Here is a 27,269-nt window from a genome sequence, read left to right on the forward strand (position 1 = left end):
AATAAGCTAATTTCCCTTCATTTTGGTCCGTCTCCTGTTTCCCAGTAACTGCATTAATGCGCGAAGGGGGTTTAAGCAGCCACAATCTAGGCTTGCTGCTTTTTGCCTAGAATTTGTGAATATTTCAGACCAACCTATCGGTGGGTCTAACAAGTATGATACTAAACAGGTATACAGCAACCAAACATAATCCCCAGTATCTTTTTATTTTAATCTATGAAACAGATTTGAAACACCAGTCATTTATGACAAAGCTACATCAGTTTTCAGATGACAAGTTATCATTTGAACTATACAATTTTGATGAAGCAATTTACCTTTTGGTGTGTATGTGTGTGTGTAAGGATTCCCTCTGCTGCCTGCAGAAGCCCCTTATGCGCCCCCCCCCCCGATTTCCAAAGCAGCACTGATCTGAAGTTTGGACAGAAGGTTGCGTCCAACTAAGCTTAATACTCTGAGCTGACCAATTTAAATTAATGGACCTAAGTGAGTTATGTCATCCATTTCAGTGGGCCTACTCTGAGTAGGACTAATGTAGGCCCCATAATTTCTGCTTCACCACAAATATTACAGGTGGAATTTTTCCCCTGCAGATTTACTCCAGGAGCTGGTTTTGAGTGGCTGGCACCAAGTCAATGTGCGATAATTTCAAGCAGGTTTTCTGCATTATGATTTCAGTTGGATTTTTATAGTCTTTAAAAAACCAAAAACAACAACAACCACCCCATGCTTCCTCACCAAGCCTTGTGAAGTGGACAAAATTATCTAAGGACACACTTAAACCCCAGTCACAATTAAAAGAGGTTTGAAGAAAAATACCTGGAATTCTTGTTCCAATTTTTTCTCTATCCATTCAGTCACATGAACCAAAGTCACCTCTCTCTCACCAAGCTTTGGCCTAGCTTTGAGCTCCAGGTAGGGTGGTCTTCGGAAGCCGTACCTGAACAGAACACAAAGAATGTATGGCTGCATTTACTTGTTTATCGGATTCATCTTCTGCTTCCTCCTTCCGCTCTTATCATAAACTACCAACCTGGGAGATAAGTCCAAAAGAGATACTTGCTAAAGGACATATTGAGACATCCACACTTGAACTGGGGATCTAAACGCATGTCTCTCTGGTCCAAGTCCAACAATATAGCTAGCACACTAGTTATCTTGTGTATTCGCTTTATGTTACAATGCGACAAAGCTGTGAATCTTCCTTGGTATGAGTCATTAACAATTTGTATTGCTTCTGAATTCCAGTACCAAGTAAAACAGTCTTTGCTGCTAGTAGTAAACAGTAATTTACAGATGTAACAATAGAGGTGTTAATACCAAAACTTGCTCTAATTCAGGGTCAAAGGTTCAGGGATACACCTGTCTTGATCCTCATCTTGTGCAATACTTTGTTTCCCAGCAATGGGCCTCATCATAAACTGGGAAGAGCTAATTCTCCTTGATTTCTAGATTACAGTAGCTCAACCCCCCCGCAATCCCGCACTCATGCTTCTCTGCCCTAACAGAACTGCTAGCTTTTACCAGCTTTTCAAATATTAGAAATCTACGAAAAGCTTTAAAAAATGGATTTAGACATTTATTTATTTTTACAACAGCACCCCTCCCATCTACAGTCTGAAGTGGAATGTGGAGTCAAACCTCGGCTCCCGAACGGCTCTGTTTTCGAACGTTTTGGCTCCTGAACCCTGAAAACCTGGAAGTAAATGCTCCGGTTTTCGAAAGCTGAAAGTCCGACGCAGCTTCCGCTTGAGTGCCAGAAGCGCTTGCAACCAATTGTAAACCGCGCCTCGGTTGTCGAATGTTTCGGAAGCTGAACAGGCTTCCGGAACGGATTACGTTCGACAACCAAGGTTTGATTGTGTATCTTAACAAACTGTTTCATAGAATCACAGAATTGTAGAGTTGGAAAGGGCTACCCTGTGGCTCTCCATATGTTGCTAGACTACAGCGCCCATCATCCCCAAATGCTGGCTCTGCTGTCTGGGGCCAATGGGAACTAGGGTCCTACAATATGTGGAAGGCTGCAGGTTAGCTGCTCCCAGTTTGTAGGAATAGCAAGTGCCATACATACCCCCTCCGAAGCAAGCAAAATTGTGTGCAATTAAACTTGGTCCTGGGTAAGTTGGATATAACCCAAAGGGTTGCATCCAACTAAGGTAGAGTAATAATAATAATAATAATAATAATAATAATAATAATAATTTTTATTTATACCCTGCCCTCCCCAGCCAAGACCGGGCTCAGGGCAGCTAACAACCAATAATAAAAACAAGTTGATTGAAATACAACTTAAAAACAAGATTAAAATACAACATTAAAACAATTAAAACATTAAAATGCAGCCTCAACACAGGAGGAGAGAGGAAAAAAGAAAGGGGGGAGGGAATCAAATTTATTCTAAGCCAAAGGCCAGGTGGAACAACTCTGTCTTACAGGCCCTGCGGAAAGAAATCAGATCCCGCAGGGCCCTGGTCTCATGAGATAGAGCGTTCCACCAGGCCGGAGCCAGTGTTGAAAAGGCCCTGGCTCTGGTTGAGGCTAATCTAACTTCCTTAGGGCCTGGGACCTCTAAGGTGTAGAGTAGACCCACTGCAATTAATGGACCTTAGCCATGACCGCTTAGGTGGGTCTGCTCTGAGTAGGACTCAGGTACCAGGCACAATGCATGGTTGGGATTTGCAAAATGCTTCTTAAAAATGCTTGCCAGTTCTTAAGATGGGACATCCTACGGCATACCAACCCTTCAGCTGCACACATATGCAGCCTTCTTTGCTTTCACATGAAAGAAACAAAAAGGGAGCAGCAGGGTGGGGGGCAACCCAAATGGCAAAATAGGAGCTCTTTCCACAGCACGCACAGAAAGAATCAAACCTGGTAGCTTCATAGGAACAAATGATAAATTGCACTGTTCTTGAAAAGGCTTCAAGTCAAGTCTCGACTCCCGCTTACCATATTCGATCACTGGGAGGTGGAGGAATGTTAACTGCTAATGTTCCTTTACATTCTTGTACCTCAACGGTTAGCAAAAGTGGAGTGTTCGAGACCTCTTCAATCTTTTTTTTGATGAACTCCGTCTCTGTTGCTTTCTGGAAGTATTTTGACTTGGTGATTTTATCCACAAACCTCATTATTTTACTGGTTCGGTGCCCCCCAACATATCTTTGAGAGAGAAAAGAAGAAAGAATCAAAGTAGGTTTACAGCTGTTCCTGGAAAAGCAGGGTTTTTAAAAATTTAAAAAACAAAACGTTTTATCTTATTCTGTAGCTGTACAGTGGTACCTCAGATTACAAACACCTCAAGTTACAAACACTTCGGGTTACAGACTCGGCTAACCCGGACGTAGTACCTTGGGTTAAGAACTTTACTTCAGGATGAGAACAGAAATCACACGGTGGCGGCACGGTGGCAGACCCCATTAGCTAAAGTGGTACCTCAGGTTAAGAACCGTTTCAGGTTAAGAACGGACCTCCGGAACGAATTAAGTTCGTAACCAGAGGTACCACTGTAGATAGAATATTCACACAGAGCTCTCTGCAGGTTTCCAGACATCAACTCCCATCATCCTTGGCCATTGGCCAAGCTAGCTTGGGCTTATCACAGAATCTTAAGAGTTGGAAGTGGCCCAAGTGTCATCTAGTCCAATCCCCTGCAATGCAGGAATCTCTGCTAAAGCATCCAGGACAGATAGCCATCCAACCTCTGCTTAAAAACATCCAAGGAAGGAGAGTTCACCACCTCTCGTGGGAGTCTGTTCCACCACCAAACTGCTCTTACCATCAGAAAGTTATTCCAAAGGTTTAGTCGGAATCTCCTTTCTTGCAACTTGAAGTCATTGGTTCGAGTCCTACCCTCCAGAGCAGGAGAAAACAAGCCTGCTCCCTCCTCCATGTGTCAGCCCTTGAGATATTAGAAGATGGCTATCCTATCTCCTCTCAGTCTCCTCTTTTCCAGGCTAAACATACCCAGCTCCTTCAAGCGCTCCTCATAAGGCTTAGCTTCCAGACCCTTGATCATCAGTACTCACCTGGAGTACTGTGTCCAGTTCTGGGCACCACAATTCAAGAAGGACACTGACAAACTGGAACGTGTCCAGAGGAGGGCAACCAAAATGGTCAAAGGCCTGGAAACGATGCCTTATGAGGAACAGCTAAGGGAGCTGGGCATGTTTAGCCTGGAGAAGAAGAGGTTAAGGGGTGATATGATAGCCATGTTCAAATATATAAAAGGATGTCATATAGAGGAGGGAGAAAGGTTGTTTTCTGCTGCTCCAGAGAAGCGGACACGGAGCAATGGATCCAAACTACAAGAAAGAAGATTCCACCTAAACATTAGGAAGAACTTCCTGACAGTAAGAGCTGTTCGACAGTGGAATTTGCTGCCAAGGAGTGTGGTGGAGTCTCCTTCTTTGGAGGTCTTTAAGCAGAGGCTTGACAACCATATGTCAGGAGTGCTCTGATGGTGTTTCCTGCTTGGCAGGGGGTTGGACTCGATGGCCCTTGTGGTCTCTTCCAACTCTATGATTCTATGATTCTATGATCTTGGTCGCCGCCCTCCTCTGCACATGTTCCAGCTTGTCAACATCCTTCTTAAAATTGTGGTGCCCACAATTATGAGAGTTGGCAATCCAACAACATCTGGAAGTCACCATGTTGACTTTCTATGCTTTAGTGCTAGGGATGACTAATTTGTTGCTGCAGGGCCGTCAGCGGCCCAAACAACAGAGGCTGCTGGAACTCCTCAACAGCAGCTGAAAAACTCGTGATACTGGCTTTGCTATGGGCAGAGAGAAGGAGAGTTGCATGCATGCCTTTCTTGCACCCACTATTAGCAGAATGGAGGTAAAATGCACAGCGAAGCTGGGATAGATTATTATTATTTATTAACTTTATATACTGCACTTCACCCAAAGATCACAGGGCTGCTTATAGGGTATGTATGCCCTTTAATGCACAAATGCAGACTTTCACCATAGCGTTAAAGTTGAATTGCTGCAGGCCCAGAGATTGCTGCTAGCTTCCTAAGAGGGCCACCCACTAATTTATATACAGAGATGCCTTTGGGCAAATCGACACGATAGAGGACTTACAGACAAAGTGACCCAAGTAGGTAGGTAGGTGATATATCTATATCTATCTATCTATCTATCTATCTATCTATCTATCTATCTATCTCACACAAATCCAAAGATTCTGGGTGCTTACATTCTCACCAAATGTTTGTTATTATCATTATTTATTAAATTTATATACCACCCTCCACCCAAAGAGTTTTGGCCTGAAGGGCTGTTCACGTTAGTCCTTTCAATCTCAAGCAGTGTTTTCGTGGATTTTGCAAGAGAACATCTTTTTAAAATCCTGCATACTATTTCCTCCCCCTTCCCCCAATTCCCCTTTTACAACAGTTTTTAATGCAATGTTATAAGAAAAAAACTGATCCCTGTCCCTATTGTCACAACTACTTTCAAACCTCAGGAGTGTAAGAGGGACATTTTAAAGATTAGGGAGGCAGCTGTTTAAGGACTGCTAAATGGCTTTGCTTTAACAGAGCTTTACGGCAGCTGCTTTCTGGTCCACCTTTGTCAATGTTATGGATTTCTGCTTGTTGTGCTACTGTTCCTAACTGGATATTGATTCTTTAGTGTTTTGTTGTTATGTTTGAGTGTTAGCTGCTTTGAGATTGCAGAGAGTTAAAAAAAATATGGGATACACATTTTAGAAATGAAAACAAAAATAAATAAAAACGTGGGTGCAAATGGGATTAAAAGCAGGTCCTGGTATTTTTTAAGAAGATGGAAGGCCCATGCCTCTGTGTTGTGAAAACAGTGCTAATAAATGACCTACATGTATGAGATTGTTCCCAAGTTGCATGAAAATACAGTGGTACCTCGGGTTACATACGCTTCAGGTTACATACGCTTCAGGTTACAGACTCCGCTAACCCAGATATTGTGCTTCAGGTTAAGAACTTTGCTTCAGGATGAGAACAGAAATCGTGCTCCAGCAGCGCGACAGCAGCAGGAGGCCCCATTATCTAAAGTGGTGCTTCAGATTAAGAACAGTTGCAGGTTAAGAACAGACCTCCGGAATGAATTAAGTACTTAACCCGAGGTACCACTGTATAGATGTCGTCATTCAGAAAGTTTTTTTTACCCAAGAACATGCAGCAAAGATGGCAGAGGCAGAGCGCTCATTCATTAGCCTAGGCGAGGAGCAACACAAATTTACTGTTCCTATAGCTCAGGCATGGCCAAATTTGGCCCTCCAGATGTTTTGGGACTACAATTCCCATCATCCCTGACCACTGGCCCTGTTAGCTAGGTATGATGGGAGTTGTAGTCCCAAAACATCTGGAGGGCCAAGTTTGGCCATGCCTGCATAGCTAATGAAGACCTGCATGTGCCACAACAATGTAGGCAGCAATTTCTGGAATTTCCATCATCTGGAAAATTTACAACATTATACAACATTATTTATAATTGACTTGAGATGCTGTGTAAATCTACATGCTACTCGTCAACAACAACAAGATTTATTCAGTACGTACCCAAAGACATCACCGCAAAGCCTGCAAAAACGCCTTCCTAGTCACAAATTTTTAGCAACTATCCTTCATTCACCCCAAATGTTTCTCCTTTCCAGATGGCACTGGATGCATGACAGCCGGCTATTTTTAACCGCTAAATGTGTTCATTGTAACATGAACTAGCATAATGAATGGCAATTTATTCGTCACCTTCTTAACATGCACACAGAGAGAGAGAGACAGACAGACAGAAGTGTCTGGAGAGACACTCAAAGCATATGGAGTTCCTTCCCAAGCCTGCAGATATTATTGTCTCTTCCCCTGCCTCTCCCAGAGACAGCACTCAACAGACAAGACCAATGGCCTGACTTCCTATGATTGTAAAATAGGACTTTAATATGCAAGAACGAACAATGAGAATCTTACTGCTGCACAGAAACTGCGACAGTGCAATTGTTGGCATATCAGGCAAATTGCGCTTATTTCCCCAGGTGTACAGATGTTGCAGCAAATGTGGCTCTCAGAACCCATTAACAGCCTGATGATGCTACCCATTCACTTCATCTTCTACGGACCAGATTTAGTATGTGTGATGTACATAATTTATTTGCATCAGCCAAGTATCTTATTCCACATGAGAAGATCAATACAGTTTGGTGGGAAGAAGCACACACCAGTTGCCTTCAGGGTCTCTGCATATTTGAGAACAGGTTTCTTTTAGGTGCGCTAGATCTAACGTCAAACTCCTAGTGGGGCTAATCCCCAATTCAGCCTTTGCGTTAAAACACAACCTCTGGCGTTCTGATGGCAACTTTAGGTTGTGGGGAAATGCAGCAGCTTTCCTTTTACATGAACAACTCATAGTCCAGGGGAGGAATTTAATGTCCTACTAAAGCGATTGCCCCCTCAGGGTTAGCATATCAGCTTACCAGCTGGAACAATCCCTGCTCTCCTCCCCACACAAGTTGCGTGGCGAGTTCCCACCTTCTCCCAGTAGGAATAAAGACACGGGACACAATAATTTAAGGTTAATGGGCTAAAATTGGCCACAACTTTATTGATTACAGGTAAGAGCGGTATTGGCTTAGGCATTGGATAGTCCTATCAGACTATCCAGCTTCAGCCTGTTAGCATGAAAACCGGGAAGGGTTAACACCAGCAGGGGGAGCCCTGCTGATGCACATCAACTAGGTACTCCCCCGGGGTCACCAATCGGGGGCGCGCTTTAGGCCCTGGCCTCCATAGGCTTCGGACGAGGCAACGCCCCCCGGAATCCTTTACCGGACTACCCTTCAATATTTGGGGGAGTTGATGGCGCTCCCCCCCAACACATCTACATAACAATACCCCTACCAATGCCTAACCGCCCAAACCAAGGAGTTGTGACAATTTGCTATGAGGTAAGCGCAAAACCAAATGGCCAGTGCCAATTTGCCAAGTGGAAAAAATTCCTACTAGGCCCCTTAATGGCGACCAACCGAAGTCCATAGCAAGGTCAGAAGGGAAACCCTAAAGGGTGGGTGGGTGGGTGGGAAACCACAACAGCTGCGCGGACCAAAGAGGGAGATTGTGGGGCCGCGCTTGCCTTAAATGAGGCAAGCCACACACTCCGAGCTAGCCGATTGGCTGGCTCAGGGGATGACGCGGCCCAAGGATTCCCCTGTTCGCGCGGGGGCTGGAAACCAGCCTCCGCGCACGTGTTGGGGGCGTGAGCCTGCAACCCCACCTCCTCCTGATGTCGGAAGTGGCTTTGTGCCAGAGGTCGTTCTTAACCTCTCTCCCTCCGCCACAAATTACTTTTCAAAGCTTCCACTGACAGGAGGCATTTGCATCCCACCCAAGATCAGCCATTCCTTCCATCAGCAGAGGAATTTAGATGTCCTGAAGCCACTGTAGGCCCTCTTAAATTCACATCGTGAGAGATGCTTGAGCAATAATTGGGTGCGTTACACAAGAAAGGAGGGAACAGGAAATGTGGGAGTCACTTCTACATTCCACTGCCATTACTGTGAATGCCCAAGGCCACCTTCACTTGCTCGAGAGGGGTGAGCTATGAAGGTATCATTACATCTAGTTGCATCACTATTGCCTAGACAGCAATGACCTTTCAAGTGACTTCTTGTGTATACAAACCAGTTGAGTAGTTTGTAAGCTTTTCAACGGCAACAGATATTGGCTGAACATAAAAAAGCAGCTTCGCTGGATCAGACCAAAAGCCTATGTACCCCAGCATCCTGTTTTCCACAGTGGGAGGATACGGATGGTGCTGTGGTCTAAAACTACTGAGCCTCTTCAGCTTGCTGATCAGAAGGTTGCCTGTTTGCTGATCAGAAGGTTGCCGGTTCGAATCCCCGTGATGGGGTGAGCTCCCGTTGCTCTGTCCCAGCTTCTGCCAACCTAGCAGTTTGAAAGCACACCAGTGCAAGTAGATAAATAGGTACAGCTGCAGCGGGAAGGTAAACAGTGTTTCCGTGCGCTCTGGCTTCTGTCACGGTGTTCTGTTGCGCCAGAAGTGGTTTAGTCATGCTGGCCACATGACCTGGAAAGCTGTCTGTGGACAAACACCAGCTCCCTCGGCCTGAAAGCCAGATGAGCGCTCCAAGCCCATAGTCACCTTTGACTGGACGTAACCGTCCAGGGGTCCTTTACCTTTTATCTTTCCGCAGTGGCCTACCAGATGCCCATGCAAAACCCACAAGCTGGACATGAAAGCAACAGCAATCTCCTTCACTCTCCAACCATTCAGCCCCAGTGGATGACTCTTATTTTAAAAAGGAGGACTTCTGTCATGTCCCCCTTTTGCTTCCCTTTACCTAATCTATGTACTGTAAATTCCCAGACATTCTAATGTTTTCTCACAGGGGAGTTGTTTCAGTCCCCTGGTGATGATGATAACAACAATAATAACAATAATATTTACTATGTATATGCTTCCCACCTGGCTGGGCTTTCCTTGCCACTTTGGGCAGCTTCCAACACATTAAAACATAACAAGACATCAAACATTAAAAACTTCCCTCTACAGGCCTACCTTCAGATGTCTTCTAAAGGTTATATAGTTACTCATCTCCTTGACTTCTGATAGGAGGGCATTCCACTGGGTGGGTGCCACTACCGAGAAGGCCCTCTGCCTGGTTCCCTGTAACCTCACTTCTCCCAGTGAGGGAACAGTCCGAAGACCCTCAGAGCTGGATCTAAGGCTGAACGATGAGGGTGGAAATGCTCCTTCAGGTATGATCTCTTTGTTTTGAGATCCAGCTCTGAGGGCCTTCTGGTGGTGAAGCCTGCCTACAGTATCCACCCCCACCCCACCCCCATTTCTGCATGTCTGAAGTGTCCCAATTACTTCAGAGGTCCCTATTTTGGTTCTGGGTGCTTCAGAGAGAGCCACTTTTGTTTCAGACAAGCCCCATATCATTTCAAAGTGACCCACTTCAGTTCGTGGTATTTGTCCAAATCCAATGAACACAACCAAGTCTGGCTGTAACACTTGCTGATGCACACTCTTAACCTAGAGAATACTAGTAATGTGCTCGACACAAAAACAGAACAAACAATCTCCTTGTGCTCCAAGACACAGACTAACTCACCCTTCTCCTCCTGGCACTAGAGGTTTCTCGCTGCCTGTTGCTTCTGGAGCATCATCTTCGTCTGAGGAGCCAGCACTAGAAGATTCCTCATCGCTGTCTGCAAGGCAATATGCCCTTGGCCTGAAACTGAAAAGAAGGACACATTTCAGTTTTGAAGTGACACCTTATTAACATAGGTTGGAAACAGGGTTTTTGCTCCCTGCATGACTAGACATCTTCCTGTTTCCCCAGTTAAAAATGTGCACCGCACCATGCTTTATTTATACAATAATTATTTACTCCAACACAGCTGTGCCGAGCCTAGCTTAAAATGAACAGAGGCATGGGTGAGCTTCTTCCATGCAGTCAAATGGAAGGTGAAGAGACATTTCTGCACAAGTGTCTTTCATGACAATTAAATGCAATGCAAACAATTATAATGCCAACCTAGGATGAGCACTTTGACTAAGCACAATTTTTTGACCGGATGAGACATGCTTGGGAAGTCAAATGGGTTTCTGAATGAAACTTGAGGGTCGCTTTTGTGAGCACCATGAGCTTCCAGGAGTTATTTTCTTGCCACCGTATCATATAATTTCCCTCTTATTGCCCCCTGCACACATAGCTGAGCCGCCTCTACCTATCATAATAGTTGCCGGCAGCAACAGAGTTAGAAGTGTTTTAGACAAGACATTTGGTAAGTAGCAGTAAAGGCAGTGATGGTCTTAGAGTCAAAGTATAGCTGGCATATTAAGATGGCCTGAGACAATATAGGGCAAGTCTAGGGAATACATCTTGTTGAGTCTCTAAGTATTCAAATGCAGTATGTATTGAGGGGTTCCCAGCAGGGGAGAAGCCCCAGGCATTGCAGTGTTCCCCAACCTTGGGCCTCCAGCTGTTTTTGGACTACAACTCCCATCATCCCTCGCTAGCAAGACCAGTGGTCAAGGATGATAGGAATTGTAGTCCAAAAACAGCTGGAGGCCCAAGGTTGGGGAACACTGCTCTAATGTTATGATTGCAGAACTGCCACCTAACCCAGAATTACTAAAAACAATACGTATATGGAACAAAACCTAGATGGTAATCCAAAGAGCCCTAACCAGCAATTTCTCTGTAATGGGTGTAATAATCTGTTATGGCCATTTCACACGCAAGTTGCATGTTCTCAAGTGGACATTCCTTTCCAAAGCCCTGTCCTAACAGTAAGCTCAGATTTTTCTTAGTCACCAGCAACCAGACAAAAACAGAATACAAGAGGGCTGTCTGCAAGCAGCAACTTATCATAGTGTTCAGGTAGAAACATGGAAAAGCTGGCCACCAGTACCACCCTGCCAATTTTTCGAGACAGCCATGATTTTTTCTCCCACGCCCACTTCACCCAACCAGGATGGCTAGATGCAAAACATTTGGCGATGGGAGAATTTAGGCCAGGTACTGTCTTCTGTCAGCCTAACCCACCTCACAGGGTGGTTGTGAGGTTTAAGTGAGGAGAGCCATGTACACTACCTTGAGCTCCTTGGGGGAAATGGTGAGACAAAAATGAATGCGTGTTCATGGTAATTTGAACACACAGCCTTAGTCTGCATTACTAGTCAACAAAACCAAGCTCAGCTGGAAACCAGGTAGAAACATCATCTTCTATAGAATACACTGGGCAACAATTTTTTACTTTTTGAATGCTGTCTAGATTTCTACAACTGATTTAGGGTATTTTTGCACTGCTGAATCAGGAAATGGCATCCGTTTCTCTCCATCAGGTCAGGTTTACTGTAAACTGAATGGTGGGCATTGATAAAGGTAAGTACACGTAAATTGCATGTTGCTTCACCATTTTTCAAACTTCAGGGCTTGAACTTCTGTTTCTTGGAACTCCTGGAATGCTCAGCGGCAGGGAGGTCTCTCTTCAGAGTCCAACAGTTGTTGTTGTTGTTGTTTAGTTGTTTAGTCGTGCCCGACTCTTCATGACCCCATGCACCAGAGCACGCCAGGCACTTCTGTCTTCCACTGCCTCCTGCAGTTTGCTCTGACTCATGTTTGTAGCTTCGAGAACACTGTCCAACCATCTCGTCCTCTGCCGTCCCCTTCTCCTTGTGCCCTCCATCTTTCCCAACATCAGGGTCTTTTCCAGGGAGTCTTCTCGTCTCATGAGGTGGCCAAAGTATTGGAGCCTCAGCTTCAGGATCTGTCCTTCCAGTGAGCACTCAGGGCTGATTTCCTTAAGAATGGATACGTTTGATCTTCTTGCAGTCTATGGGACTCTCAAGAGTCTCCTCCAGCACCATAATTCAAAAGCATCAATTCTTCGGCAATCAGCCTTCTTTATGGTCCAGCTCTCACTTCCATACATCACTACTGGGAAGACCATGGCTTTAACTATACGGACCTTTGTTGGCAAGGTGATGTCTCTGCTTTTTAAGACGCTGTCCAGGTTTGCCATCGCCTTTCTCCCAAGGAGCAGGCGTCTTTTAATTTCGTGACTGCTGTCACCATCTGCAGTGATCATGGAGTCCAACGGTAGTCAGCCATTATGACTGCGTCCCAGTGACCCTGATACATGGTCTCCATCTCTTTCATGTCCTGATGGAATCTCTCCCCCTGCTTGTCACTCATTGAACCCAGGTTCTCAGGAAACCGGTTCATATGTGAAAATAGGAAGTGCATCTTGACACTCATGTTGCAGCCCAGGTTTCTGAAAGCAGTCAGCATGTTGCTGACAAGTTCTGCGTAGTTTCTGGCCTTACTGTTGCCAAGAAAGTTCTTCACTACCAGAACAAATGCCTTCCACGCTTCCAGTTCCACTTCGTTCATTGACTTTCCGAACTCTGGATTTCTGATGAGCTGACGGATCTGAGGACCGTCAAAGATGCCAGCTTTCAACTTCTCCATGGTCAATCCTGGAAAGGCCTGGCACAAGTAAGTGAAGCAGTCACCATCCTTGTCCAGAGCCTTGGTGAACTGCTTGATTAAGCCGAGCTTGATGTGCAGCGGTGGGAAGAGTATTCTGTCTCTGTCCACCAGAGGGTCGTTGATGATGTTCCTTTTTTTGCAAGGCACCAATTTCTCCCGCACAGGCCAGTCCTTCTTTTTGTAATTCTGAGCACGCACCAATTTATGGAAGATTTCGAGGTTTTATGACTTCAAACTGATCCCTTTTCGACATAATCACCCAGAACTATCGGACCTGAATACTTCTTGTCATTAAAATAATCATTTCCAATCAAAACAATTATTCGACATGGCATTTTACCCCCACCAACGTCTTCTAAAATACTCCACACAAGCGTACATGTGAACAAAAACGTTAAAAAAGACATGTGGCCATAGCTCAAAAACTTGACCTGATTGAGCAAAACCAAAGTGATTTTTTGATTCAGTGCATCAGATTCGTCCTAAATCAACTGGAAAAACACAGACAACAAATTTGTTGTTGACCAGTGATATCCACAGCTATATAAAACAACCGTGGAGTAAGCCGGATAGTTCAAGGAGAGGTTCTTGAGTAATAAGCCTTTCACTGCAACATGTGCTGGCTATAGTGCAATAACGTCTGAATATACACGTGAGGATGAAGGCCTATCAAGCTTCAAGAGGGAGATTTTGAAAACAGTTTTTACTGTTAGCTTTTCCCTGACTGCAGGATGGGCAGAATTAGGTGTGACAACTCCACAATGGAGGAATGTTGCAGTTTATTGATTCTATGGAGCAGTAAAGACCAAATGGAAATTGGCAAACAGCTGTATTTAAAAAAATGAAAGAAGAGGAGCACAGCAGGGAAGCTGTGCTACTCCTGTTGGAGAGATGCTTGCTTCTAAATATGAAGAGGCATAGCTATCAACGTTTCCCTTTTTTAAAGCGAAATTCCCTTATTCCGAATAAGATTCCTCGCAAGAAAAGGGAAAAGTTGACAGCTATGCAAAGACACATCATTTCCTAAGCCCAGCTTTAAACATTCGAAGGCAACTGGGGAAGCACAAGAGAGTGCTTCCTCTCGCTCAACTAGACCAGAAGTCATTCCAGTGATTCCGGCTAGAATCACTTAAGGAGCAAACACAGAAGAAAAGTTAGTGAGCACCTTCAAGCAAATTTAAAGAGTAGAAAGAATTCAGCCTTGATAGGTAGCTAGGGTAGGGGGTTGAAGACAGATATTAACTTCAATGAAACTCCATGCCAAGGTTTTGTTAAGATAAAGGCAAAAACCTTAGAGAGCCAGGTGGCTTCAGTTACTGAAGGGGGTTAACAACTTGCAATACCATTGCCCCTTATTTCCAGCCAAAAAAGGCCCTTTGGATGGTCTCAGCACAAACAGAATGAACACTCCACAAGGGATGAGATGATGCGACAAATACCACTCACCAGATCAAAACAAATCCACAGATTGACGAATCCAAATATTACCAAAAAAAAGGAAAGGAAATGAAAGCAGGAAGAAAACCAAAAAAACAAATACAAGTTAGAGAAGATACAGTATGGAGAAATTGCAAGCTACCTTTACCTAGGAGGGGCTCTATTTGGCCAACATAAAGCAAACAGTACTAGCCAGCTGACATTTAAGCAAAGCTCTTTTTAATGCAGGTTAGACCACGGAGCAACACTTGAACATTTGACGCAGTATCGGATATTTGGGTTTCCAAAACTGCATAAATGTATGCCAGTAAAACTATTAATATTAGACAAAATATTGATACTGATTCTTGGTAATAGGTATAAGGGGATTGAACCAATACCTGGGAGAGACCCACTGAGGTCTTGTATCTGTGCAGAGAGGAGATGCCAGCCAGCCACAATGTAATGATGTGAAATCAATGGGGAAGAATAACGCAAGCCGAAAAGCTAGGACTTTAGACCCAGTTCTAGCATAGATATGACATCTCTTCCTTTGGTCCTACTAAAAACATACATATGCCCACCGATTATATATTTTTTTACATATATAATAGGTGCCCTGTGTTTCTGTGCTCTTGGCATATAATGACTGCTGTTTGTCTATTCTCCTGCAACGTGGACAACAAACAAACATCCAGCGTGAGCAAGGAAAAGTGCAAAGCTTCTAAAACGGGGGGGGGGGGGACACCCATCACCCACCCCAAACCTAAAAGGTACACAGAATATGGGCAGGATGATGGAGGTGGAACGAATGTTAGGAAGAACCAATGCTCCCTTGTGGCAGCCTCTTCAGAATTTAAATTGGACTGAACATGTACTCTAGTGCTGCGCACAAAGACACAGCTGTTTAAAACAGAAGTAGCCAATGTGGTGCCCTTTGGATGTTGGGCCACCGACTATGCTGGGTGATGCTGGCAGGAGTTGTAGTCTCTGGAGAGCAGTACATTAGCCATTACATTACATTACATTACATTACATTACATTACATTACATTTTAAACCCCTGGTTTAAAAGGTTTACAAAAATTATTATTTTTCTCTCAGTTCATTTATTGCTTGCAACCAGCTTTTTTATTTAGTACTGATACATAAAATTTTTATTTTTCCCCTCCTGCCCCCTCCATTCCTACTTGGGATCAGTGCCGGATTTATGTATAAGCTAAACAAGCTATATCTTAGGGCTCCACTCTCTTGGGGCCCCTCAAAAAAATTAAAGGAAAAAAACTGGATGTACATTTCCAAAATATAAGAAAAAAAAACAAATAAAATAAAACAAATGTGATTAAAGTACATATTTTGTTATGTGCAAATGGCTTTAGTTACCTATTAGGTCCATAAATTACAATATACCATATATTCAACAACAAAAAAAACAGTGACAATTTGTTGTTGACAAAGGACAGCTGCGCATATAAAGGGCCTCATTACCTTCAGTAGCTTAGGGCCTCATCAAACCTAAATCCAGCCCTGTTTGGGATAGAGAAGCTAGAAATTAAAGAAAAAATCTATTTCCAGAATGATCTCTGTCCAGTGCCATTACCATTAGTTTATTAGGGTACAGTTAAGCTGACTTTGAAGTTGTTATTCATCATCTACAGGTGGTCACAAGACTTACTGACCAATCCCCGCCTCTCACTTTTGAGATCAGTTTTAGCATAGTGCGACAACTTCCCCAAAACTGTAATCAGTTATTCATTATAAAACTCCAGACTTATCAGCTCATTCAAACACTATCTAGTTTCTATTACAGAGTTTTATGAAGAGCTTTCTGTACTTAAAAAAACACACCAAAACAGTAGGAAAAAAATTCCTTACCCTTCTTTGCCAATTTCTCCAACTTTCAGTGCTTCACCTAGAGGTTCCTTTCCAAGTTTGGTCAAATTCATTTTGGTCTCCAGGGTCATTAGAAAAGATCCACTGTAAGATATTTCCAAGTCAATCCAAAGCCCTAGAATTGTTGGGGAAAGCAACATTTCAGGTATGACTGAAACTACCACACAATATCCAGGAAAATGCTGAAACACACAGAGCGAGATTGATCCCTACCTCTTTTTTCAAACCTCTTGTTTTACGTTAGGCCAACACTATCACGACTAGTCAAATAGCAACTTAAGATTAAATAACTAGACAAAAAGCAACTTACAAACATGATACGGTGCAGTACTCTGCAAGTCACCGAATCTAGAAATGTTAAGGGCTTAAATAGTATTCATCATGCTGGTCTCAGCAAGCCGCAACTGTGTTTTTAATTGGACTAACTTCGGTCGGAAAGAGAAGGTAGTTCCCCTCTTGCAACACAGAAGGTGGCCCAGTAAAGAGGAACCAGCTTTCCTCGGCATCTTAGGAAAGTCCAAAGGCCACTTTCACTATCATAGGCCATCATACTGGTTGCAAAGGCATAATGTAGGGGTGGGGACTCCTAAAACAGGGGTGGGGAACCAGCAGCCCTCCGGATATTGCTGCACTCTCAACTTCACTCTCAGCCCCAGCCAGCATGACCAATGGCATAGAATGATGGGGAGGCCATAGTCTGAAAAAGGGTTCCCCGTCCCTGTCCTAAAGATTAGCAAAAGGTCCTGTGAGGCCTTCATATGTGTACCTGTGCAGAGGAATCTCTGCAGATCAGCTGATTAAGATGGAACACCCTACAAAAGCATGCAATCTGCAGCTGTATTGTGCTGTTTACTGAAATGACAACCTACATTCCACTGGACTTTATATGGACTGCCATTGCAGAAATAAACAATTAAGAATATTGCCACTGTAAGTAGTTCTATAGATACAGTGGAACGTCTATTTGCGACCATAATCCGTTCCAGAGGTCGAAACGGGTCACTGGGGGAGGCGCAGGTGTGGACGGTGATTGCCCGCTTCTGCGCATGTGCAAACGGTGATCACCGCTCCTGCGCATGTGCAAACGGCAGCAAACCCACCGGTTACTTCCGGGTTTGCCGTGGTTGTGACTTGGAGCAACGGTAAGAAGAGGTGGTGGTAAGTAGAGGTTCAACTGTACTGGCTAAGAATCAAAAGGCATGCAGCCCTTGGCTACCACTTGTGCCCTTGGCTCCAGCTGCTTGCACTCCACTGGAGAAACTTCTCTGATGAAGGTCCCCTGGGCTTGGAGCAGCTTGCCAGGCAGTGCATCAGGGAAGGAGGCAGCGACAGAAGCAGAAAACTCTGAAGACCAGCTGCACGTGCAGAGCTACCCTGACCGACCTTTGGATCCCGGTCATAAAACATGGAAGCATTGGCAATTGTCTTAATTGCCATTCACTTCACGTGGGCATTTGTTTGTTCGCGACATATGAGTGATGGGAAATGATCTGCAGAATGGCTTGCATGTGAAGCGCTCTCTGTTCCTCCGCGCAACATCCCACAATTATGAAAGGAGGAAGTTGGAGAGAACATCTGCGAGGCAGAGAGATAAACGGCCGTTTAACAGGCTTGGAACTTTGTTCCTGCCTTGCTAATGAAGGAAATGAAAAGAAGGAGCATCTCAGAGCTTATGCAACGCTAATGTTTACGATGAACTGGGAGGAAGTGTGTTCTTGGCCTGGAAGAGTATACAAGCTGATGATGAAGACCAAAGGTCAAAAAGCATCCAGCCAGATCTCTGACTGCAAGAGGATAGCTTTTAGAACGTGTTCTTGACATTATAGGATACATTTAGTGGGGTGTGTGCCAAAATCTTTCCTGTTGTTTTAATGTAGTCCTCTACCATGATCTACCAGATCGTGAAGCTGAGGCTCCAATACTTTGGCCACCTCATGAGACGAGAAGACTCCCTGGAAAAGACCCTGATGTTGGGAAAGATAGGAGGGCACAAACTGTAGGAGGCAGTGGAAGACAGGAGTGCCTGGCGTGCTCTGGTCCATGGGGTCACGAAGAGTCGGACACGACTAAACGACTAAACAACAATAACCATGATCTCAGATAACCACAGATGCTCAATGGAGTATCTTCAATATCCTTGCTTTCCATGAACTTCAGGCTGCACAAAGGCATCCACATCCAAATGCAGAGACTGTTCCAATTTCAGTAGGTTGTGCTAGCTGGCACAATACTTTGCACATCCAGCCAAAAGTAATTATTTTCCCACTCAATTTGTTTCAAACCTAATCCTGCTCCAAGTAGCTCAGGCTGGTGAACATCATCCCGTGTCCATTTTATTGCCACAAAAACCCCTTGTGGTAGGCTGGAACAAGGGATAGGTGTGGGATCTGAACCCATGTCTTTCCAGTCTATGCCCTGCACTCTAACCCAGCAACAGGCAAAGTGATGCCCTCCATATATATTGCTCCCACCAGTCCCAGCCAGCATTGCTGATGGTCAGGGATGGTGGGAGTTGTTGGTTCAGCCACATATGGAGGGCACCAAGCTGTTCTAACCACTAGATCACACTGTCTCTGTTTGGACAAAGATGGCAGACGAGTTCAGAATCGTCAGCAACATCAGAAGAACTACAAAACAAGTGCTAGAAATCAAACTTGCTAGATCACCATAGCATCTTTAATCTTCAGTATGCTGCAATTTTACAGTTCAAAATTATCCTGCAGAGACTTCTGCAAGTTGGGCAGGTGTCTTCTCCTTTTCCGTCTAAATTGAATACCTAATAAGAGACAATAAGCTCTCTAACAAGAAGCGGCCTATGAAGCAATAGAAGCCTTCCTATCTTGGTCCAGTCACATGCAATACAGGAGGAGGCATCTCTTTCATTTGCTGAAACAAGCTTTTTAAATCATCAATAAATACGAAATTTTTGAGAACAAACATTTAAGGGGGCAAGGATGAACGGGCTGAAAGAGATTTAGCATCCACTCAGAATTTCTAAGAATCAAAGTATTTCCCTTCAGCACATTGCATTTGAAATTAGTTTCTTAAAGATTTTTCAACATTCCATTCCTTCTAAGGACTTGATAGGCAGTGACAGGCATATTCTGCAATGCCAACTCTAGGTAATAACCTAACCAGTTCAAGAGGAGTCAGGGAATTCCTCTGTAAGATATGGAACAGTTTATTCCCAATGCAAAAAGCAGTTTAATCTTATCAATGAACACACCAAATCGTAAGCACAATACAGTATTTCCCCTGCATGGAAAAATGAGATTTGTCTTTGAAAAATCCAATTTCCTCCAATAAGCCACAGCAAACAGCATCTTGCAAAAACAGTGTGGGAACAGTTAAGAGCCCATGAAAACTATAAGCTACGTTTTGTCATTGTGCGTTCATGCCTGTTGTTTCAGATGTAGAAACTTAGCAGTCTGAAAAGAGCAGCATGGGAAAAGGAAGTGGCTTTCCGAACAGCCAGTCTTACTAATTACTTATAAAAAGCAGAGTCCTGGAATTTGAAATAGGAGAGTATGAATAATTCCCATTTATCTTCCCACAAATGGACAGAACTTTCCCCTTTGGTTTCAACTGATGAAATGAAAGGGCACCAGAAACAGTCAGATTCCACATGTATCTGTAGCCTTAAGCTCCCACTTATGTAACCAGTGAGTCAGCATGCTCCAAATACCAACAATTCTTTTAAAAAACAACTACAATATAATGAATCAACCAGAGGAAACAATTCAGAGGATGTTTCCCTCTGCAAAGCACAAATCCCAAGTTTTCAAGTATCAGAAACACCAGAGGGGATTTAAAAAAGCAGGTGTGCTATGCAACATAGCCCCAGCATGTTTATGTTCTTTTACAAAAACGCAACCTTACAAATCACTGGCTGGTGACAGACAATAGTCTGAGAGTTGAAGCATAACAGTGCCATTGCTTTCCATACTTTAGACATGGTTTTTGTTTGTTTTGTCCTATACTGTTGGGTCCGATTACATTTTCTTTAGTTTAGCCTTTTTCTAAAACAAACCATTTCTTTAAGCACTAGAATTCGGGCAAAGACATAATATCTAGAAGTTAAATATTATTGTTAGCTTTCTACTTCATTGCTACAAAAAGAGAGTCAAATAATTCGAAACAGACTCATATGATATCATCTTCATCTACAGGCCTCCCCTGCAAGGCCATGCTCAGCTGGAAGATTCTTAATTTCAGGGTCATGGCTTCATGTTGGGTGAAATAATAACAGTAATAATAACTTTATTATTTATACCCTGCCCATCTTGCTAGCTTTCCCCAGCCACTCTGGGTGGCTTAAAGGTAAAGGACCCCTGACAGTTAAGTCCAGTCGTGAACGACTCTGGGGTTGCGGCGCTCATCTTGCTTTACTGGCCAAGGGAGCTGATGTTTGTCCGCAGACAGTTTTTCCGGGTCATGTGGCCAGCATGACTGCTTCTGGCGAAACCAGAGCAGCTCACGGAAACACCGTTTACCTTCCTGCTGGAGCGGTACCTATTTATCTACTTGCACTTTTGGCATGCTCTCAAACTGCTAGGTTGGCAGGAGCTGGGACAGAGCAATGGGAGCTCACTCCATCGCGGGAATTCGAACCGCCGACCTTCTGATCGGCAAGCCCAAGAGGCTGAGTGGTTTAGACCACAGGGCTACCTGCGTCCCATCTGGGTGGCTTACAACACATAAAAAAATATGGTAAAACATCAGACATAAAAAATTTCCCAATACAGGGCTGCCTTCAGATGTCTTCTAAAAGTCAGATAGTTGTTTACAGTGGTACCTCGAGTTACAAACGCCTCAGGTTACAAACGCTTCAGTTACAAACTCCACTAACCTGGAAGAGTTACCTCGAGTTGAGAACTTTACCAGCAGCAAGAGGCCCCCATTAGCAAAAGCGTGACTCAGGTTAAGAACTGTTTCAGGTTAAGAACGGACCTCCGGATGTTCGTAACTAGGGGTACCACTGTATTTCCTTGAAAGATTCCTGCACTGCAGAGGATTGGACTAGATGACCCTCGTGGTCCCTTCCAAATCTACATTTCTGTGATCTTGGAACTTATTTCTCCAGAACCATTAAGAATCAGCTTCCACATAACTATGAGCACAAATGTGCTTTTCTCTGCCCTGATTATGGTAAATATGTAGTTTTAATATCTATTTTAGAACAAAGCATATTCCTTGAAGTCACCCTTCGTTCCAATGTCGTATGCTCTAACCACTCCTCAAAACTAAACAAAAACCAACAAATTTCATAATAAATTGAAAATTTTAGAAAACCCACTGCTTCTCAAATAATAAAATATTTTTAATGTTGTTAGATCAGTTCTGGGGCATTTTTCTTCCCATATAACAATTTAGTACAAACCAATAATGTGTTCATTAAAAAAGAGGGAGAACATTGACCCTTCAATCAGCCAGCTAGCCAGCCATATCAAAACCTATTTTTTTATAGGCTTCCTTCCTTCCATCATGAAACTCAAGGTGTCAAGCATGTTCCCAGGCAATCTCCCAGACAGACACTGATCAACCTTAGACCTGCTCACAGACCATGAAGCAATGACTTGGAGCATCAAAACACAGCTGTAAAACCCAAACAAGCCAAAACAGCTGTAACCATACAGGTTGCAATATATGCAACACTGCATTTTGAGGAAAGTCTCTTTATCAAGGAAACTTATTCACCTACTTCCAATGCTTCTCCTAAATGCCGGGGTGGCTAACCTTTGGCCCTCTAACATCACTGGACTCCAAATACCATCAGCAACAACCAGGGAGGATGGAAGTTGTAGTCAAGGAACAGCTGGGATGACCACGCCTTCTCCATTCTTGCTCCAATACTTCCTAAGGAGATACTTGAGGCTACCTCACTTCTGGAGCGAGCAAAATGTGAAGAAGCCTCAAGAAACTCATTAGGAAACAATCAGAGACACTGAAGACAACCCCTTACATCTTTTGGATCGTGATTCTGACTTTGGATGTTGACACAAACACACACACACACACACACACCCCTGAAGAAATATATTCCTGGTCAGCTCCCCACAATTCGGACATTTCCTCAGGCTCAGTCATAAAACCTGCTGTCTTAGGACGATATTTTGCTAGCGAGTCCTGTCAGCTCAAGGATTTTCACTTGTGCAACAGAACTCCCCCCCCTTGCACCCCCCAACCTCCCCCCAATCTGTTCCAGTGGGCTGGGGAAACTCCCTAATGGGATATCTGTTCATAGACCCTCCCTCAAATGTTTTTTAAGAAGTACCACCAAATTAGGCTTGCCATACATCAGGAAAATTCCTGGCATGTCCTGGTTTTCAGGTGTAAAAATGGTGTCAGGGGGAATTTAGCTCAACAACTGCAGGTGTCAGGAGTTTAACTTTTTGAAATATGGCAACCCCACACCAAATACTACTAGCATTTCTGCTCCCATGCTTTTCTGGGAAGAAATCCCCCTTCTGAATGCATGTGTGTATAAACTTTAAGATTCAAAAGCACAAATCTTGCCATTCAATGATAAATGGTAAAAAGGCTATAAAAACAAGTAAAACAAATTGCCAAACAAATGTTATTACATAAAAAAACAGACATTAAAGTAGCATTTACAAGCATGGCTATCCCTCTGCAATCGTTAGAATTGGAAACACGACTGCACCCCATCAATTGTTTGCTGGGAACAGTCATAGGATAGTTGTGCTATCAAAACAATCTACAAGGTTAAAAATCTGTTAGGTTACCTTTATAATCAATGGCAGGTTTGCAGGCTTGAAGGATTTTCGGCATGGCAATTCCCATGTCCAGTTCAGTTAGTGTTAGTTCATTCATGAAATACGGCAACTGAATGAATGAAAAAGAGTGTCTCTTTAAAGCATTAAAGTACATGCAGTACCCAGAAATTAAGTCCTATCGTGTTCAATAGGGTTTACTAATCTGACTTCCTAGTTAAGTGTAACTGGAGCCAAAGTATTGAGAAGATACGGAGAAGGTTTCTTAAAAGGAGGGGTGGGCTGAAGACTGGTGTCGGGGGCCACATTGGGCACCATTGTATGGAACAACAGAATATAAATTTTAATATAATCATATTATTTCTGGTAGCCACACATTGCCTGTATAGAACGCTTCACTAGGTAGACTTTTATCGCATATAGGAATTCACTTCTTGCTTACATTCTTAGGAATGCAAACTCAGGATACTCACCCTGTTGTTTTTTTTAAGTAGTAAACCTATACAATACTGAAATATCTATCTCTCTCTCTCTCTCTCTCTCTCTCTATATATATATATATATGATTCAAAAGGTAATGTTTCAAAGACCTTGGGCTGAATCTAGGCTTAGTAGTCATCTCTGTTTAGGTTCCAGAAAGGCATTAAAACCAACATAGGTTATTACTCTTTGCAAGATAACAGAGAGGGATAAAATGTTATTACAATGTTATTTGCACTATCAGTTAAAAGAACTGAATACTTTGGTCTCTTGTTTGCCCGCGGGAACAGACAAGAAGACTGAAGCAAAGCCCTTCTGGAGACAGATTTCTGAGGGTTTTACACTTCCCAAAAGGGTCAGAAAGGCTGGCAAGCCCTGCTTTATCCATCGTTGTAAAGAGCGACATTGTTAAGTCGCCCCTCACCGGCCAGTCCCAGGGCAGATTAATACCATTTAACAGTTCACAATTAAAAACAGATGAAACAGATTATGGTCACAGGAATTGGGTGGGTACTGAAAACATGCGTCTCAGGTGTGCAACGCCAGGAAAAAGAAGTGGCAGGAACGAGTAAGTGCAGGGGTCAAGAAAAAAAATCAATTTGCGGGAGGGGAATCAACATACGGACTGAATAATCCAAGCCCCGCTTTGAACCAGACTAGGGTGGGGACACGGGTGGCGCTGTGGGTAAAACCTCAGCGCCTAGGACTTGCTGATCGCATGGTCGGCGGTTCGAATCCCTGCGGCGGGGTGAGCTCCCGTCGCTCAGTCCCAGCTCCTGCCCACCTAGCAGTTCGAAAGCACCCTTAAAGTGCAAGTAGATAAATAGGTACCGCTTTATAGCGGGAAGGCAAATGGCGTTTCCGTGTGCTGCACTGGTGCCGGCTCGCCAGAGCAGCTTCGTCACGCTGGCCACGTGACCCGGAAGTGTCTTCGGATGGCGCCGGCTCCCGGCCTCTTGAGTGAGATGAGCGCACAACCCTAGAGTCTGTCAAGACTGGCCCGTACGGGCAGGGGTACCTTTACCTTACCTTTTAGGGTGGGGATGGGGCTGGATTGGGCAGAGATGTTCCTCTTCCTGGCCCTGCAGGCCTACGTCAGCTTCCCACTGCCTAGTGCCCACAGAATGATGGCAGGCGGACATGACAATGACAGGGTCCCCAATGGATTCACCAGCAGAAACACACACACACACACACACACACACACACACACACACCCCACACACGGAACTTTCCAAGATGGGGTGAGGCTGAGTCAGCTGAATGCATCACAGCTGTGGATGTAGCCCTTGTTACTGAGCTAGCCTGGAGCTACACAGTACGTTCCCTATTCTAGAATAAAGAGAGCAGAGTCTTGGAAAAACGGCCCATACCTTTATTTTGCTGAGCTTCATTTGGATCTTCTTGGACACCATGTCAGACCAGTACTTTTCTCCCAAGAAATCCCAAAATATTCTTCCCAGCAAGGCGTTCACCCATGCTTCCTGCGTCTCTTCTTCACAATGGGCATCGGATGGCAACTGGTAAGAGAGAGAGTGAGTTTCCCTACTTTCAGCAACTCTGGTGTGGCTATCGAAAATGTACAACAACACCGACCCTGGGCTGCTAAGCCACACAGCAGGCTTCACGGGCTAACAAGAACCTCTCCATAGAAAGGGGTATCGTTTTATCTGCCCGATGATGAGTTAAGCTTATTCCACAGGCATAATTCAAAGGCATTTCTCAACGTGGACAATCCTTTGAAAACAAGGGGTCATTTTAGCAATGCTGAAGAGCTGGTGCCAACAGTTTATTTTCTTTTTGAAGAAAGCCAACACTAAGAAGGTTGCCTGAAACCAAGCTGGAGACAGAAAATAAGGGGGTGGAGACAAGCTTTGCCTCTTATATTGTGCAAAATATAATTTTGCTCCCCTGTCCCCTCTGGTAAAACACAGCAGAATTGCACAATAACCCAAGTGAAGAAAATGTTGGATGTTGCACATACCTAGGGAAAGAAAGGAAACACGAGCAACTCACACTTCCTGAGCAATGGCCAACGTCACACAGATAATAATAGATTGTTAGTGGGGGGCATGTATAATAATAATAATAATAATAATAATAATAATAATAATAATAATAATAATTTTATGCCACACCCATTTGGCTGGGTTTCTCCAGCCACTCTAGGCAGCTTCCTGTACATATAAAAAGACAAGACGTCTAACATTAAAAACTTCCTGAAACAGGGCTGCCTTCAGGTGTCTTCCGAAAGTTGTGTAATTCTATATCTCCTTGACGTTTAAAGCTATGGCTGGCCACATTTAGCCATACATGAAGCTGTATGGCTTTTTTTTCAGCTGGAACTCAGTTCCAGCACCTCTCAGGTAGACACCATTGCCATTACAGTGGTACCTCTAGTTACGAACTTAATTCATTCCGGAGGTCCGTTCTTAACCTGAAACTGTTCTTAACCTGAGGTACCACTTTAGCTAATGGGGTTTCCCCCCGCCGCTGTGCGATTTCTGTTCTCATCCTGAGGTAAAGTTCTTAACCCGAGGTACTACTTCCGGGTTAGTGGAGTCTGTAACCTGAAGCGTTTGTAACCTGAGGTACCACTGTACCTCCAGAACAAATTAAGTTCTTAACCTGAGGTACCACTGTATAAGAGAACAAGGGAGGCGTTCCTGGTGAGTTCCGGCACCTCTTTTTCTGGAAGGACAGAACTGGTGTAGATACCATGGGCAAGGGTGCTGCGGCACTGCCCAACACTATGGAGACGCTAGGGAAAGGCCACAGCACGATTCAAACCAGACAGAAACTGATGGCACTAAATGTGGGTTGAGCCCTTGCCAAGCATGCAAAGAAACCTCTTGGAAACAACAGAAGCTGAAGGGTGACCATAATAATTCAGTGCAGATCAGTTAATCCGTGTACACCTCACCTTCTTCACAGCTGTAGGGCTGCTGTCTGCACTGTGGACTGGGCTGGCTACAGGGCTCGCCTGTTCTTGTGGAATGCACCTGGCCATATACATGTTGTAATCCAGAAGCATTTTTTGTCTCACACTGGCTGCCAGTTCCTTCTGCTTCGGCTGGGAGAGAATTTCATCGATGCTCCCTTTGCTGCTGCTACGGCTGTGGGCCAGAGCTCCAGACTGGCTGTCGGATCGACTGTGTGCTGGCAAGAATCCTAAAGGCCGGGAAGGGAAAAGGCCTCCATCATTAATAAGTAATCAAATAGGAAACTCAACGACCATGAAAGTCAGGAGTTTAAGATGCTAAGATTCTAGCGAGAGGCGGTGGCTACAAGGCAAGTCTTAGAAGAGCAGGATGAAAAGCATGGGGTTTTTTGGTTGTTGTTTTTTACACTAGCAGCCATGAAAGTGGATGCAATAAAAATATCTGCCAAATTTCTGTACATTAGAAATGGGCTTTCATTTAACCACGGGCACAGTTTGGAGACACCCGCCTCTCACTTCATCTCCTCATATGTGTTTTTATTAAGTCACATTTTTTGAATTTTTACACTGCTGTGCCAGACAGTGCTCCAAGGCAAACGACAAGCAAAGGGGTTACTTGCAAGTCTTTCCCAGAAGCTTTCACGCATATTATCTTAAAATCAGCAAGGTGGGTTACAGCAATTGCAGGAAGCAACTCCCATGTGGAAGGGAACCACAAGGAAGGAAGACATAAATACAGGAATTTCCAGGGGAAAGGTAGCCAAGCCACAGCTGCAGCATGGCTGCTTAACAGTCCACCCA

General features: G+C 44.1%; 1 protein-coding gene and 1 long non-coding RNA gene across 10 annotated transcripts in view; one reads left to right on the forward strand and one right to left on the reverse strand.

Annotated features, from left to right (window-relative positions):
• Positions 1-27,269, reverse strand: part of TEX2 (testis expressed 2) — a 102,544-nt gene that overhangs the window by 2,042 nt on the left and 73,233 nt on the right. For 5 of the 9 annotated variants that reach the window (XM_083489901.1, XM_083489900.1, XM_083489902.1 and 2 more), the window contains 7 exons: positions 26,451-26,698; positions 24,901-25,047; positions 23,060-23,159; positions 16,296-16,428; positions 10,117-10,242; positions 2,953-3,162; positions 820-940 (listed from right to left, as the gene is read on the reverse strand). In XM_083489901.1, the coding sequence (XP_083346027.1) occupies positions 820-940; positions 2,953-3,162; positions 10,117-10,242; positions 16,296-16,428; positions 23,060-23,159; positions 24,901-25,047; positions 26,451-26,698 (1,085 nt within the window). The remainder of the gene's footprint in view (positions 1-819; positions 941-2,952; positions 3,163-10,116; positions 10,243-16,295; positions 16,429-23,059; positions 23,160-24,900; positions 25,048-26,450; positions 26,699-27,269) is intronic. The other 4 variants (XM_083489903.1, XM_083489905.1, XM_083489904.1 and 1 more) reach the window with 1 other exon arrangement.
• LOC310700725 lies at positions 5,200-8,841 on the forward strand. The gene is made up of 3 exons (XR_014522761.1): positions 5,200-5,892; positions 6,140-7,502; positions 8,288-8,841. It is a non-coding gene; the product is annotated as an uncharacterized lncRNA (long non-coding RNA).

The sequence above is a fragment of the Podarcis liolepis genome (assembly GCF_965112155.1).
Source record: "Podarcis liolepis genome assembly, chromosome: 2".
Classification (NCBI taxonomy): domain Eukaryota; kingdom Metazoa; phylum Chordata; class Lepidosauria; order Squamata; family Lacertidae; genus Podarcis; species Podarcis liolepis.